Source organism: Trachinotus anak, unplaced genomic scaffold, assembly GCF_046630095.1.
Source record: "Trachinotus anak isolate AG129_WGS33_773 ecotype Australia unplaced genomic scaffold, CSIRO_AGI_Tana_v1 ptg000026l, whole genome shotgun sequence".
In the NCBI taxonomy this organism is placed as follows: Eukaryota; Metazoa; Chordata; class Actinopteri; order Carangiformes; family Carangidae; genus Trachinotus; species Trachinotus anak.
In genome coordinates, this window is record NW_027273877.1 from 632,947 (window position 1) to 645,550 (window position 12,604).

Below are 12,604 nucleotides of genomic sequence, written 5' to 3' on the forward strand. Positions count from 1 at the left end.
CAATCAATTTGAACTAAACGCCTGTAGCTGTATTTTTAAAATCTAATTTAATAACTTAGAATAGGAAACATTATTAATACTTTTTTTCATCAAAATGGTTCCCTCTATGTTAAACAGCCTTCAGCATTCACTGGTAATGAACATGGAGACTGTGCATTATTAATCCACATGTAGAAGCTCATTTTGGCTTTGGCTCTCTTTAAAATGCAGCAAAGTTGCGATGGGAAATTTCACAGAAGTGCACAGCTCCGGGGCTCACCTTTGTCATTTTTACAAAGGCCTTTCACCCATATTTAATAACAAAATATCTGAGTTCAGGCCAGCGCTGGAAGAGGACTGGAGTCAGGAGCATTAATGTGTTCCACACGCAGCAGCGGGTAAAATTTACAGTGGAGAGTGGTAACAATTAGAGCTTAACTGAGATTAGATTTTAGGGCCAGCATCGTCCCTGTTATTTATTTGAACCTGATGCTGTTTGATATTTTTTTTGGCAGACTTTTTTTTATGCTTAAATTGGACTTTTCTGAGGGGAGAAAATTAAAAACTACTGTGATTCTGGATGAAGGTTTAGTGTGGAAACCCCTCAGAACAGTTTTAGACCATTATTGAACAATTATAAATCTCATCACTAACATCCACAAAGCTCCAAATGAAGGGCTGGAGACTCGTGAAGGCAGGATGAGATTATCCATTTAAAATGATATGAAAAAAAGAAGTAGCAGCAAATCCTGGAACCATTAGATATTTGGCTTTTTTTTCCAGAAAAATTACGAATATAATGAATGAAAATGATTAACTGTCTGTGACATCCCCTCCATCACAGAGTGATATTAGACCTATTATCATTACTAATATATCAATCTTAGAGTATAAACAGCTGAACCTCTAAAATGTCCTCCATGACACCACTAACTACATCACTTTTTTCCACCCTGCGGTCGTGTCACAGCTGTTTATCTCCATCGCCTTTGTCAGTTCAGTCTACCTCAGGTGAGAGAGTCTCTCTTCTGACTCTGAAGTCATTTTTAATTAGTACAGAAATGAGTTCAGATCATTTTAGGGAATCTGAGTGAGCCTGGGGCTTTTACAAAACCACAGGTGGCTTATTTACCTGGAAACCTGGTTTCCGCTGGTACTTTCTCCTCTGCTGCATCTCGGCAAAGGTAGCTGCCCCTGCTGCGTAAGTGTAGGCCATGTGCGGTAGGAAGCCCATTTGATCCATGCCCGGATAGGGCCTAAGACCTGGTATGCTGGCCTGCATCGGGGGCATGAATGTGGCAGGTGGGAAAGCGCTCTGAGGTGGAAGTGACGTGTACAGGGGTTTGGCAGCAAATGGGTTAATGCCGAAGATGGGGCTAGTGCTTTTTTCTAGGTTTCCATTGTTGGTAGAGGAAGAGAAATCCTTCTTGAGATAGGCCAGGTTCAAAGGCTCTTCGAAGTGCTCTCGGGGAGAGGGGATGCTGTTATGGTCAATGGTAATGCTGTTGACTTTAGGTCTGCTTTTGACAGTCAGTGCGTGCTTGGGTTCCTTCATGAGTCTCGGCAGAGACAGGTCCAGCGGCTCAGCCTGCAGGTCTTCTGATGTCAAGCTGTTTGGAGTGTAGGAGCTGCTGTGAGAGTTTTTGGAAGATGTGGAGGACAGGTTTAGTGGGCTGGGGGTGTTGCTGCGGGAGTGGTCCAACTTGTCACCTGTGGGTTTGGCGTTGCCGCTGAACTGGTGATTTTTCAAATGTCTGAGGGAGTTGTCACAGTTGTTAACGTTGTTATGGAGCTCAGCTATGGAGGGCGACGTGATGCGGTCAGTAGGTTTGATTAGTGACACAGGTGACCTAGCTGCCATAGAGTCTTTTGGTGGAGTGTGGTGGTTATTTGTTCCGACAACCATATCCGTGTTGTTCCTGTGCTCTAGTGGTGGGGTTCTGGTGGTGCCGTACTGGTACATCTTTCGCTGCTCGAACCACTCCTTGACAAATTCCTGAGGAAGGCCAACTGCGATGGAAATCTTGAGCAGCTCCTCCGAGTTGGGCTCCATGTTCATGGCAAAATATGCCTTCAGCACAGACATGTGGTCCCTGTACGGGTTAAGGGGTCCAGTGAGTCCCTTCTCAGACAACATGGGGGAGGATAAGTGGCTGTTCTTCTCCATGAAGATCCCTGGTTTGTTGGGCATCAAATTCTCACTGGGCTGCAGCACGGCTTTGATCTCCTCATTCATTTTACACAGGTAGCGTTCATGCTGATGCAAAGGTATTGGCCCGGGGAAGGTTTCTTTGCAATATTGGCAAGCATAAGGCGTAAACATGTTGTTTTCCTGCACCTTCTCATCTACACCTCCTTCAACCATGTGGTTGGATTTCTCTCGTTTGATATTGCTAATCTGTCTCTTTGAGTCTGTAGTCAAGCTCTGGAGGCAGGCTTTGGCTTCATTCACTTTTTCTAATGTGTAGTCGATGATGTTTTTGGTGGCGCCATTGTGATTGACAAGTGGAAGACCAATCGGAGGCCCCCCTGATGATGCCAGCGCCTGCTTCTGCTCTTCAACCTGGGACCCCAGCTCCTTCATGTAGGCCTTCAGCTTGGAGAGCTCCTCTGGCTTGCAGTCCATTTTCTGCCTGCACACAGTGTTGTCCACAATCTGAAGAACCTTCTGCACCTCACTCAGGTTGTTCACCAGCGGTCCTGGGTAGCCCAGGAGCTGTGACTCAAGCCCGGCAATCCCGAGGTGCTGCAAGGGGCTCTGGGCTGTCGAGTTGTGGTGGACCCCCAGTGGGCTGTTCCCTCCCATGCCTCCGTTCAAGAACGGTCCAGGGCCACCGAATCCATGGGACGCCATCATCAGCTTGTAGTCGTTGAAGTCAAGTGGCTCCGTCTTGATGTTAAGGTGGTTGTTGTGGTCGGGAAGGCCAAGTGGCTTGCCGTTCTCCAGCTTCTGCCGCAGCTGGGTAATGGCGGTGTTGGTGGGTGAGGAGGAGGCTGAGGTGGGGGAGGAGCCAGTCTTCATGTTGCTGCGCATCCTGCCGTTGACAGCTATCAGGCCAATGCACTTCTTGCTGCTAATGTGGGAACTGTAGGAGCCCGAGTGAGAGAAACGCTTCTTGCAGTTGGGGCACTCATAAGGTTTTTCACCTGAAACAAAAAATACATCTCATGTAAGATGGCTGATATGAGAATGAAATGATTATATGAATAACAAAATCAAATTTGCAGCTTCTATATTATTGTTTATTTGTTTAATTATAAGGAATAATGCACATAAATCAAAATTACCAACATCAGAATAAATGTGCCAGGGACAGCTCAACGTCTAATTTGCACATTTACATAAAGGCAATTAAAAGTGCTCAACATAAGGCAAAGGAAGGTATTAGAATACTTTTTTAAAAATACAGTGAAAGTGAAATGAAATGCACTGATAGAATATACTGGGGAGATAGTGCTGTTACAGTGCAGTAATAAATTGCCTCAAATTAACAAAAGTAAATAGATGTTTGGTAGAGAAAATGAAGCAATTAAAAGCACGAGAAAACAAGTGAGATAGCAGCTGCAGCAATGATACAAAAACGTGAATCAAGTGAAACTGTAAAGAAATGTTATTTGTGTCTGAATTACCTGTTTAATTCATCTGCTGTACGGTAAGTCAAGTCTTAAGCTAAACAAGTGTTGCATGGTAGTTGAGGGCCTGTTGTTTTAAGTCATTACGTACATCTGTGTCCCCTCGGACAGGACAGCAGGTGAAAATTAGCCTTCTGAGCTAACGCTGTTTAGTTTTTCTGCTGATCAGTGGACATTGTCCCTGACAAATAAACTGATAACTCAAATGAAACTTCTGATATGTTTCACACACACATGCATTTCTAAGCAAATATTATACTTGGCACGTGAAATGTTTCTTAACACAGCAGAGTTCAGTGTCCATTAACAGCAGGGAGGGTCCAAAATAAACCAAAAGGAATTTCTGCAGATTCATGGTGTTCTTAAATCACGGTTATGAATATTCAAAGAGCAGGGCAGCATTCCTCTCTCCACTCACCACTGTGAATCCGGAGGTGTTCCTTCAGATGGTGCTTGTATTTGAAGGCCTTGCCACACTCGGTGCATTTGAACTTGCGGTTGCCGGCCGCTTGGTTGAGCAGTTGGTGCTGTGAGAGAGAAAGAGAGAGAGAGATTCACGTTGAAAAAACGCACAAACATCGTGGGGGTGAGAGTTCAGTAAATAATCACAATTGGTCGGCATGACAACAAGCAACAAGCCGAACGGCTCCTGTCGCCAATGAAGCATTTTGGCTTTCTACTCCCACCTCCGTTGAGCGGCTACAGGCAGCGGCGGTGATAACAGAGAGAATCACATACTTTTTAATTTCCTGGCTCCTCGGCCAAAGGAGGCATGCCTTTAGAATTTGGCAGCCCAGAAAATAGAATAAATGAAAAGACAGAGAGTTTTTTTTTTTTTTTTTTTTTTACAGCGTTTCCCCCTCATTACAACCACTGATCTGATCTACTTTTCAATTAATTTGGGCCTAATCAGTCTAAAAGGTATTCAGACTCATCTGCGAGCCCTGCATACCTGTATTCACACCATTTGAATTATATTTTCTACTTTTTCAGAACTGCCTCAAATGTCTTACAGTAATTGGGGCTTTTTTTACAACCTCAAATGTTTTCCTTTAATAATCTTAGGATACAGAACAGAGCATATAGGCCCAGCCTTGATTCACTGTTCAAAGGTAAACATCAGTTGCAATCCATCAAATTTGCAATTCAAACAAGGCCTGATCTTTGAAAAGACAAAAAAAAAAAAAAAAATCAAAATGTAATACCCAGCAACAGCAACAACACTGGGTGTGTAAACCTGGCTCGTCACTCACAAAACAATTAATTCCAAGAGGGAGGTGAGGACGTTAAACGGTTAGTAAATAAAAAAAAAAAAAAGACACATTTTCTCTGAGCTCGCTGGGGGGAAAAACACAGCGACTCCCTCCTCCCAGTTCAGCCTTGACAAATGCTGGGGTGTGTGCTGACTCTACCCACATTCCTGGGGAGACAGATGGTGGCGCGCAGGACACTGGGAGGACTGGGAGGAATTGTTCAAACAGCCCCAACCTTCAAAGATCAAGCAGGGAGAGTCGGGGGCCCCGCCAAGCGCCGGAGAGGGACCCCACTGCTCGTATGTTGCTGAGTTGCATAAACAAACAGCAACAGCTGCTTCAATGCCCCCACCTCCACCACCATCCCCTTACTTCCCCCCTGAGGACCCCTGCCCGGTAAAGTTTAGTCTTGCCACCACTCCTAATAAGACACAATCGCTCAGCGCTCTTAATTGTGAATGGCACCGGCAAAATGCTCCATCTCTCCTTCATGGCTCGCTGTCAGTGTGAACGCCACCACTGCTGATTGTGGGCGGGGACCCGACTGGATGTTTGCATATGTATAACCTCTAATTAGTCATATTTCAGCTAAGTGCTTAAGAGGAGGAGGAGTATTAAGGCTTGTAAACATATGAGACAGAACAACACGGCACATGATTACCTATCAGGACATTAGTCTTTATGTTAATCTGATCGCTCCTGAGTTAGTTGTTAATTGCCAAATGTACATTTTCACATAAACACAGGCTCATTTTGATTTTCTCTGTCTTCTAAACACGTTGATGAGGAAGTGGTAGATTTTATGTGGCTGGTCTAGAAGAAACAGTACGAGCAGCGATGACTGAAAAGACAAAGAACAGAGCGCCACCTACAGAAAATCAAACTGCAGCCAAAAAAAAAAAAAAAAAGAATGAAAGGAGTGAGCCATCACCTCGAGGATTACCATTTAAACAGTCCAGCTAATTTACAAATCAAGATAACCGGCTTTGTGGAAGGACCTGCAGCACTTGTATAGGAGTCTTTGGCCACTGACTCGACTCTGGGGGGGCGGGCAGCAACAGCATTGTAATATGAGGATTGGGACTGCGGCTCACTCGGCCGGCCCATCTGCTCACGTTTACACCCAGCTGGTAGATCAGGTGAAAGTGCTGGCTGCTGACATCTGATCAAATCAGCCACAGTCTGAGCCTGTCATCCTCGCTTCAGAGAGCACAACACCCACGACCTGGGACTGAACGCTGCAGCGCATCAGGGTACATGAGATCATCTGTGATTGGCTCTATGGATGATTTTTTTTTTTTTTTTTATTACGTTATTGTAGATTACAAGGTTTTTCTAGTGGAGGAAGTCTGTGAGAAAATTATCAAAGTGACAAAAATGATTTTTCTAATATTTTAAAGAGAGCACACACAGCTGATCCATCAGTGCTGCAGTTATTCTGTATTGTAACAAACAACCTGTAATGTCATCAAATACATCACAGACAAAAATACAAAACTTTTTCCTTTCAATCAATTCTTGTTAAATCTCTTTCTTTAATGATACATTTCACTGTACATCTAAATCACAAAACGAGATTTTACATTTTAGAGATTAACTTATGACCTTTGATAAAACTGTTACATCTTTTAAACAAATCTTTTAGTTATAATGATCCATACAGACTCCTTCTAATTTAAAATTTACTGCTCCAATTTTAGTTTGCTGAGAAGTTATAATTATCCCCCAACGTGCAAAAACTCTGAAAGCGTGCAATTTTTTATTTTTTATTTTTTTTGCCACAATCTATCTCACCCCACATCTTCAACTTAAAGCTGACAAGCGAGTTAAACACCCGTGACTGCTGGATGTGTTTTCACCTCACAGGACTTTAAGGTGATTCATGCCAACTGCCAGCAGATTCACATTATATTTCAGACATATAGGATATAAATCGCTCGAGAAAATTCAAGTATACACAGATGTTTATGCAGTGCATGAAATTAGAAGTGGAGGGGGGGGGGCAGGGTGGAGTTTGATGGAGTGCTACGACTGCAGGCTGCACCAGAAGAACATTAAAGGCCAGGAGTGAAGTGAAGTTAAGGAGCTGATAAAAATTTCCAAATTGGAAATTAACACAATCATTCGATCGTGAACATGAGACTGGAAAATCATATCAGGGAGGGCCATCAAAAAACCATTTAGGGCCTCAATTAAAGTTATTACCATTAAAGGATCTGCATCTTCAAAATGCCATGAAAAATTAATAATGATTGCCAATCAGAAAAAATGATCTCTCTTCTCCGAGGGATCACAGCACATTAGAAATGAAATGAAATAAGAGATAGAAACAGGAGGAGGAGGAAAAACGGAGAAAGAAGGGAAGGATGACGAAGAAAAAAATTAAAATCAGCCTCACCTGATCCCTCGCTGGCTTGTGTGTGGCCATATGCCGCTCAAGCTGAGTGCGGTAAGCAAACGTGTAGTTGCACAGGGGGCAGGCGAAGTTCTCCTCGTTCTTCTCATGACGGTACTTGATGTGCTCCTTCAGCGATGTCAAACGCTTGTAGCCCCGGTCGCAGTAGGGGCAGGTCAACAGTTGGGCGAAGGCATCTGGCGTTCCAGGTGGCAGGTCTGCACAGGAGACAGCGGGAGGAGTGGGGGGGGGAGGAGGAGGAGGAGGAAGGGGAAGGGAAAGCGGGCCAAAAGGTCAGCGAATCAATGGCAGCTAACGGGCGGGCTGCCCAGAGTGGTATGGGAGTTATCTCTGCAATCTGCTCCACATGAGAGCCACAGTGTCAGGCTGGCATCCGCTGCACTACGACCTCCTCCCGACTCCTCACACACTCACACACACACACACACACACTCACACACACACACACACTCACACACTTGTGCCGCTTCACTTACAGCACCCCACTCAGTCTCAGTTTCCTTGACATAGTAACAAACAGGCAAATGACTCTGCATGTACACAAACACATAGATACACATACAAAATCACAAGTCGACAAACTCGTTGACACACACACACAACTCCTCATACCTCCCTAATTGCTTTAAACTGCCCACACTTTTTTAATGCCATTCTCGCTGACACGTTCGTCATGTCTGAAGCATGAATCATGAGCCTGTTCCAATTCAAACCCCCCTCAGCTCTTTCCCCCGGGGAGCTTCAGAGGTGCACTATCTGATTTCAAGCCCCTGCCCAGCTGTTGCTTAAGACTGTAGGTAAACACCAAGGCATCCGGCGAATCTGTGGGACCCACAGCTGCCCAGTCGTGTCAGAGGGAAGAGCTGCTGCTCTGTCCAGACTCTTTTCCCTTCTATTTTTTTAACCTTTGTTGGCCTGATGCTGTTACTGCAACATTCATACTACAAGAGGAGGCTGAGCTCAATATGAGCTCACAGTTTCATACTCATTATTTTTTTTATTTAGTTTACTGTACATATGAACAAACATTTTCTGTATTATTTTTAATGCTTTAAATCAAGACTGTGTAACTTTTTAAAAAGAGAATCATGTTTCTTTCTTACAAATTTAAATTGATAATTGTTAAAACATCTCAGTTCAACACACTGCTGCAGTATTTCATGGTCTGGTATGACCAGTGGCTAATGTTAGCTAGCATAAGCTACCTGACATTTCTGTCTCACCTGCCTTCCCGAAATCATCTTTGCTCATCAGTGCTTTTGCCTTTGACCCCTCCCACCGACCCCTGACAGGATTCGTACCGTTCTCCTCTGGTCCAGTGGCCTCTGGCGTGCCCAGGCGGGACAGCTCCTCCGGGGCTTCTGGGTAGATGATGGCCGTGTCGCCCCGCTGCAGGTACTCAGCGATGCTCACCACGTGGCTGTCGCTGTCGTCCAGCTTCCGCTTGGCGAAGAAGTCCTCAAACTCTGAAGTGCAATCGACGCTCTTGACTGAAGGGGAGGAAGAAAGAGAGAGAGAAAGAGAGACGGTGAAGGAGGAGACCAACAGAGAAAGAGAGAGAGGGAGAGAGAGGGGGAGGAATAAATTGGATTCATTTCTTCCCCAGAGAAATGTCTTACAGGAGGATATTGGGAACATCATGGTGGAAATGCGATGAGGACAGCCACCCTAAAACATTACAGCCGTGCTTTGGGGAGAATACATCTAAATTACTGGGTTTGCTTGTCACGCCATGCCAGCTAAAATAAGAATTGTAACTTAATCCGGCCAAAAGTCGAGAGATAAACGTGCTACCATGAGCTGCTGAAGAACAATGTGTAAAGAAACTTCACTGACCTAATTTACTCATGACGTAAAATCTGATTTTGAGTTTAGGACTGAAGAATAAAAAAAGAAAAGACACTCACACTCATACATACATACGTACATGCGGAGGCCTGACTTAATCAGCACCAGAGCCACGTTTCTTTGTATCGACTTTCACATATAAGGTCAATCAAGAGACTGTGGCTTTTGTTGATTCTGTGTTGAACAGATTACCGAGGCCAAACCACAAACCAGCGCAAAAAGAGAAGGGGCTGGGGGGGTTGGTTAGAGACATGCTTTGCCATAGCTGAGCAGAATGTATCTTAAGCCAGCCAAAGTGCTGAGGCCACACAATGCGTTTTCTCAAATTATTTCCCAGTCCCCTCTCTTCAGGGAAACTCTTAAGCTGCAGTGTGGAGATAGCTGCCTCCAAAAACAAACCGGAGCTAAAAGAAATCAGCAGCCTTCATTAGTCAAGGGGATGGCCGACTTTCAAAAATCACACACACACACACACACACACACACACACTTTCGTACTCACACACTGTTTACATCCTAGAGATTCTGGAGGCTGTTTGGCTATGCTCAACCGAAAACTGAGTGAGTCTCATCAGACTTCATCCCCTGTTAATTAGGCTTTTAGACTGTGAGCCAAGGTGAGGTTTAAAGAGCGATTTGTTAGGCCGTGATGACTTTGCGGTCCAATTTGCGAAAGGTCAAGGTAGTAGATATTTGGTTGTCAAAAATGGCACCGAAATGTCATCGGTGCCAATGGATCACTTTTGATAACCGTGATAGCATAATTTACAGCGTTCTCATTAGATGAGTCTTTGTGGCTTTTGAAGATTGCTAAGATAATTGTGAAAGGCTCAATGTTGTGATGATAGGTTTTTTTTTTTAAGTGGTTATTTAAGATTGAGTGGTGATTGACCAGGGTGCGGCTTGGAGCAATCAGTTTTCTGGACCTCAACCTAAAAAGCGTCAGGGTGATGAAATGTTGTTTATTTTATGTTTTACTTTCAGTCAATGCAACCTACCAACCCGCTCTGTCATTCTGTTAAACAAAATGACCCTTGCATTTCTTTTGGAGTCATTCTGGATGAAAAATAGAAATGCAACATGTTTCTTTCAGGAGGAACGACCGACTTTTCTTTCAGCGAAGGAGGAAATCACCTGGATCACAGAGCGCTTTGGCACCAGGACGTGATCAAACTGCTCATGTCTTTAAATGAAATCATATGTGATGTGGTGGCAGGGAGCTTCCACAGCAGTGCAACAGTATTGTTTCCAAAAGTCCTTTAAGCAGTCAAAATGGAAAACATTTGCTATGCTTGAATTTTCAGAACAGAGAGAGGAAAAAAAGTGAAGAATAAAACACCACGATGGGCATAAAGTAATAGTAATTAAAGCTGAAGGGAGAGTTTTGGAGGCAGGGCTGCATGGCATTCTGTGGGGTGACTTTGGTTTACCATAACAGCATCCGGGGCCAATTGTCAGGGTGGCCAGGATGATATCATGGAAGGGAAGGGGTGTGTGGCTGCAAATCAGCTTTGGTGGTATAATGAAAAATGGCAGGTAGGGTTCGCTTCCACCAGGAGTGGGCGACGGGACACAAACACACGCAAAGACTCCCTCAGCTCACCAGGAGAGTGAAAACGGCACGTATAATCACAGGTTCAAAACATTAGAATCACTTAAGCTGCCATTAAACACCCAGGGATTTGTCTTGGCGGTCACTGTGTCAGCAGGACAAGATTTTCCCTCTAATTACAGCTCACAGTTTTTAGTTGTCATTGTTTTGTTCCTGTTTTAAAGACGCGGTCGTCAACAATTTGGAGTCAGAACCACCAAAGGGAGATAAATCTAAGGTGTCACAGGAAGATGAACCGGATAAGAAAGTAGCAAAGACATATTTCTGCCACACAACATTATGTTTTTGTGTGAGTATTACTGTGAATCTTGCCTCAGCTTCCACCCCAACAAAGAGATGATTTTTTTTACATAAAGTAAACAATGACCTAAAAGACACTACACATTTCCATCTTATTACTAATTCCTGAGAAGTCTGAAAAAGTTATGACCAGGAAAAACCATCCTTTGGTTGAACTGGTCACAACCTGTGATTTCAGGCAAGATGAAAAGGCTGGTGAAGCATGTCGCAACATAAGTAACACAACTATAAAAAAAACACGTTCACCATCTTGAGTCAACTCACCTGTACCGTTTCCAACTGCCTGCAAAGTGGCATCAGGCCCCAGGGTGTCAAAATCATCTTTTATTTCATCTGCACAGAAACAGAGAAGAAGAAACAGGGGTGGGGGTGAGAGGAGGGAGGGTGAGTACCTCATGTGCAAACCAACAAATGCTGACAATGAGGCCTTTAAGAAGAAGGTATAGAGAAAGCAATAAAGGCACCGCTGTGCATCGCGGCACGCCGCGGCTTTGTTCAGCATGCTTAATGAATGCTATCATCTGGGCCAGACAGTGACTTATTTACCTTTAACATGACAACAAGCGGTGGGGGAGGTGAAGAAAGCTTCAATCGCCAAACAGAGCGATTAAATACAACATGGAGCACATCCACCTGAGCAATCATAGAGCTCCAGCCAACACGCAGGCTGAGCTTATTACTCCCTGGCTGTGACGCCGCTGCAATCCTCTGCATGCAGGATCACGCTTGTTTTATCATATGTCATTTGGTGGATGCTTTTATCCAAAGCTGCCTGGAGTATTGTGAGCGCACACATTTTTTGATTTCCCACAACCCCCTGGCATAGAGTTAGCGCCTTGCTCCTGACTAAAAAGAATACAACCCTAAACCACAAATTAACAGTTTTAGTTGCACAAACATTTCAGAGGGGCAGAGCTGCTCTAGAGGCCCGAGACAACCTCATTGGTTGAGGTAAACCTCAGGTGGGTGGAGCCAAAGAATTAATGTGTGTTCTGGAGAAGACTGTTAAGGTTGAAACCAAATAAAACAGTGAAAACAGGAAGTCATACACAGATAATACCACAGGGTGAAGAGCATTTTGTCTTGTGACCTCTCAGATGTAATAAATTTGCTTGGCTACATTTTTAGACTCTGAGAATCTGTGGCTTTTTGGCTCCGCCCACACACAGCTGACCCTCCACCATTCAGATTTTTTATTTGTCCCAAAGATGCCCTGTCTGAGAAATGTTTGAATAACTAAACCTCCAGGAGCCTCGGTTTGAACAGACCAGGTTCTTACTGCCAATCAGGATAATGGCCCTGGTGCAGACGGGCAGATATTGTCCTGGCACAGGTGAGGCGGCTGTAAATAAACGGTGGATTGACAGGCCCATAAACAAACCCCCCCTGACAAATTCATCCGTCCACGGTCGACAGGAGGACACTGACTGGACAATCAGCTTAAGGAGGCCCTGGTCCCTCCTTCCTGCCTCGTCTGTAAAAATTAAATCAAGGTGCTTCCGAGAACATGGGGGCTTTGTATTATAAAAAAAGGAACAAAAAACCTGCATTGTGTGCCTTACAC

At 44.3% G+C, this 12,604-nt stretch overlaps 1 protein-coding gene across 6 annotated transcripts in view; it reads right to left on the minus strand.

The window, feature by feature from the left end:
• zeb2b (zinc finger E-box binding homeobox 2b) overlaps positions 1 to 12,604 on the minus strand; it is a 104,870-nt gene that overhangs the window by 5,212 nt on the left and 87,054 nt on the right. For all 6 annotated transcript variants that reach the window (XM_071465000.1, XM_071464999.1, XM_071465001.1 and 3 more), the window contains 5 exons: positions 11,305 to 11,373; positions 8,583 to 8,771; positions 7,264 to 7,478; positions 4,031 to 4,139; positions 1,112 to 3,126 (listed from right to left, as the gene is read on the minus strand). In XM_071465000.1, the coding sequence (XP_071321101.1) occupies positions 1,112 to 3,126; positions 4,031 to 4,139; positions 7,264 to 7,478; positions 8,583 to 8,771; positions 11,305 to 11,373 (2,597 nt within the window). The remainder of the gene's footprint in view (positions 1 to 1,111; positions 3,127 to 4,030; positions 4,140 to 7,263; positions 7,479 to 8,582; positions 8,772 to 11,304; positions 11,374 to 12,604) is intronic.